The sequence below is a fragment of the Mandrillus leucophaeus genome, unplaced genomic scaffold (assembly GCF_000951045.1).
Source record: "Mandrillus leucophaeus isolate KB7577 unplaced genomic scaffold, Mleu.le_1.0 Scaffold7, whole genome shotgun sequence".
Taxonomy (NCBI): Eukaryota; Metazoa; Chordata; class Mammalia; order Primates; family Cercopithecidae; genus Mandrillus; species Mandrillus leucophaeus.
The window spans coordinates 5,916,903-5,920,492 of NW_012107585.1; the positions used below are offsets into that span (position 1 = coordinate 5,916,903).

General features: G+C 45.2%; 1 protein-coding gene across 3 annotated transcripts in view; it reads left to right on the forward strand.

Annotated features, from left to right (window-relative positions):
- Positions 1-3,590, forward strand: part of RNF10 (ring finger protein 10) — a 47,316-nt gene that overhangs the window by 18,816 nt on the left and 24,910 nt on the right. For all 3 annotated transcript variants that reach the window (XM_011964471.1, XM_011964472.1, XM_011964473.1), the window contains exon 3: positions 3,020-3,219. In XM_011964471.1, the coding sequence (XP_011819861.1) occupies positions 3,020-3,219 (200 nt within the window). The remainder of the gene's footprint in view (positions 1-3,019; positions 3,220-3,590) is intronic.

Sequence of the window (3,590 nt, forward strand, 5' to 3'; positions counted from 1 at the left end):
TTTTTTTGAAGTGGAGTTTTGCTCTTGATGCCCAGGCTGGAGTGCAATGGTGTGGTCTTGGCTCACTGCACCCTCTGCCTCCGGGGTTCAAGCGATTCTCCTGCCTCAGCCTCCCGAGCCCGACCTTGGGTGATCTGCCTACCGCAGCCTCCCAAAGTGCTGGGATTATAGGCATGAGCCACCACTCCCAGTTGCCCATCCTGATTTTATTTTTAAATTTTAGATTTTGTTTTTTAGACACAGTCTCACCCGGTTGCGCAGGCTGGAGTGCAGTGGCTATTCACAGGTGTGATCATAGTCCACTGCAACCTTGAATTCCTGGGCTCACGTGACCCTTTTCAGCCTCCTGAGTGGCTGAGAGTGCGGGTGTGCATTACCGTGTCTAGCTTTGTATTTATTTTTAAAGGTTATGTTAGTCCATTTTCTCATTACTATTAAGAACTACCTCAGACTGGGTAATTTATGAAGAAGAGAGGTTTAATTGACTCACAGGTCTGCAGGCTGTACAGGAAACATGGCTGGGGAGGCCTCAGGAAACTTATGGCAGAAGGTAAAGGGGAGGCAGACACATCTTAGGAGGAAGACTGCGTAAGAGGAAGTGCTACATAGTTTTTGTTTGTTTGTTTGTTTGTTTGTTTGTTTTTCGAGACGGAAAACTCACTCACTCTGTCACCCAGGCTGGAGTGCAGTGGCGCTATCTCGGTTTACTGCAACCTCTGCCTCCTGGGTTCACACCATTCTTCTGCTTCAGCTTCCCGAGTAGCTGGGACTACAGGTGCCCGCCACCACGCCTGGCTAATTTTTTGTGTTTTTAGTAGAGACAGGGTTTCACCATGTTAGCCAGGATGGTCTTGATCTCCTGACCTCGCGGCCTCCCAAAGTGCTGGCATTACAGGCGTAAGCCACCGTGCCCGGCCAGTGCTACATACTTTTAAACAACCAGATCTCCTGAGAACTCACTGTCATGAGAACAGCAAGAGGGGGAGTCTGCCCGCATGACCTAATCACCTTTCACCAGACCCCTCCACCAGTATTGGGGATTACACATGAGATTTGGGAAGGGACAAAATCCAAACCATATCAAAGGTTATATACCATGGTTCTGTATGTATAGAATATCTCAGAGTATGTTCATTGCCTCTGGAAAAGAAATTGCCTTTCATCATATCTCTTTTTGTATGTGCAAGTGCTGCTTAGCAAAAATCTTCAAATTTGACTAAGCAGCAAAAGCCTGAAGTTTGCCTTTCCTTTGACCCAATAATTCCTCCTGTACATTCAAAAGAAATAATTGTAGGTGCTCAAGTATTTGCGCATAAATGTATCAAAAAATGTGTTTCTCACAGCATTATCTTGAAACAGTGGAAAAGCTCTCCAACAATCTGTGCCATACAATAGGGCATTAAGCTCTAGTATACCCATGCAACATCATGAATGGTATGCAGCTATTTGAGGTGACTAGCGAAGTGTTTATAACATTAAATGGGAAAGGGGAGTTGGGAAATGCCCTAGCTGACTTCCATTCATTTTAATGCAATTTGGGAATGTTAAGAGGACTGAAATACACGTTGATGTGATTTCTTCCATCTTTGCTTGCAGTGGTGTTTCTCGTATGGTTTCTTGGCCAACCTTATAAACTGTTGCTGAATCTGCTGATTGGGTTTATTTCTGGACACAGAGCTAGTCTGCCTACATGTTCCAGTTCTGTCGGTTTTAATTAACAGTGAATAACTGTGTCTTAGATGGGAGGTCTGGTAGGATCCAGAACCTAGGGCAGTTAGCAGCTCTGCCTGCAAGCCACCTCCAGAGTGTGGCTACACAGGCCCACTTTGCCAGAAGCAGACCAAAGAACAAGTAGTTAACAAGAGTGAAGGTGTAGGAGTCCTATGGGACTGTTGAAAATATTAATCCAGTTAAGTAAATCTTTGTGATTCAAGATAGCTAGACGCATTCATGCTGGGTTTTTTTGTTTTGTTTTGTTTTGTTTTTTTAAAGACAGTTTCGCTCTTGTTGCACAGGCTGGAGTGCAGTGGCACGATCTCAGCTCACTGCAACCTCCCACTTCCAGGTTCAAGCGATTCTCCTGCCTCAGCCTCCCGAGTAGCTGGGATTACAGGTGCCTGCCACCACGCCTGGCTAATTTTTTTGTATTTTTAGTGATCGTCCACCTCGGCCTCCCAAAGTGGTGGGATTACAGGCCTGAGCCACCGTGCCCAGTCTTATTTAATTTTTTGAAAAAGGAATCAAAGAATGGCTACTCCATATAAAAAGCAGCCTTTTTAGTTAATACTTTTAAAAAATTTTTTATTTTTTTCTGAAACAGGGTTTCTGTCGCCCAGGCTGGAATGCAGTGGTGCGATCTCGGCTCACTACAACCTCTGTCTCCTGGGTTCAAGTGATTGTCCCACCTCAGCCTCCTGAGTAGATGGGATTACGGGCGCCCGCCACTGCCCCCGACTAATTTTTGTATTTTCAGTAGAGATGGGGTTTCACCATGTTGGCCAGGCTAGTCTCGAACTCCTGAACTTAAGTGATCCGCCTGCCTTGGCCTCCCAAAGTTCTGGGATTACAGGTGTGACCCACCGTGCCAGGCCTTTAGTTAATACTTTAAGCTATGTAGGCTGGCAAGGTGGCTCACGCCTATAATCCCAGTACTTTTGGAGGCTGAGGTGAGGGGATCTCCTGAGGTCAAGAGTTTGAGACCAGCCTGGCCAACATGGCGAAACCCTGTCTCCACTAAAAATACAAAAATTAGCTGGGCATGGTTTAATCCCACACGCCTGTAATCCCAGCTACTCAGGAGACTGAGACAGGAGAATCACTTGAACTTGGGAGACAGAGGTTGCAGTGAGCCAAGATTGTGCCATTGCACTCCAGCCTTGGTGACAGAGTGAGACTGCGTCTTGGGGGGAAAAAAAAAAAAGATTTGTGTAGAAGGAGGGTTTTTTTTTGGGGGGTTTCTGCTGTAAATCAGTAAGTGTCATCCTAATCTGAAATACTGATTAATTCTCATTCTCCCTAGGTAGCAGAGGCTCAACGGGCAGAGTTTAGCCCTGCCCAGTTCTCTGGTCCTAAGAAGATCAACCTGAACCACTTGTTGAATTTCACTTTTGAACCCCGTGGCCAGACGGGTCACTTTGAAGGCAGTGGACATGGTAGCTGGGGAAAAAGGAACAAGTGGGGACATAAGCCTTTTAACAAGGAACTCTTTTTACAGGCCAAGTGAGTATTGCTACTCCTCAGAGAATAGGGAAAGTGGGACTCTCCGGATAACTGTGGTGCCGCTGTGAAGAGGGTTTTTTTTAAGCTATTGTGGGAAAGAAGCAGAAAGGGAATTGGTCTCGTTCTTTTTCTGTTCACCACTGCCCCGCCCTTCCTTCCTTTTACCCACTTTCCAGGTGGATGTTTTTGGTACTTAATGCTTAAATAACTTGTGTTAGTATCATAATGAGGTAGAAAACATGTTTGGAATTGGACCCAGATTTGAATCTTGTTTCGGCCTTTGACCTTAGGTAACTTACTTAACTGCTTTGAGATTCAGCCTCTCCTTTATAAGGAAGAGGAAATTTTTTTTTTTTTTTTTTTTTTTTTTT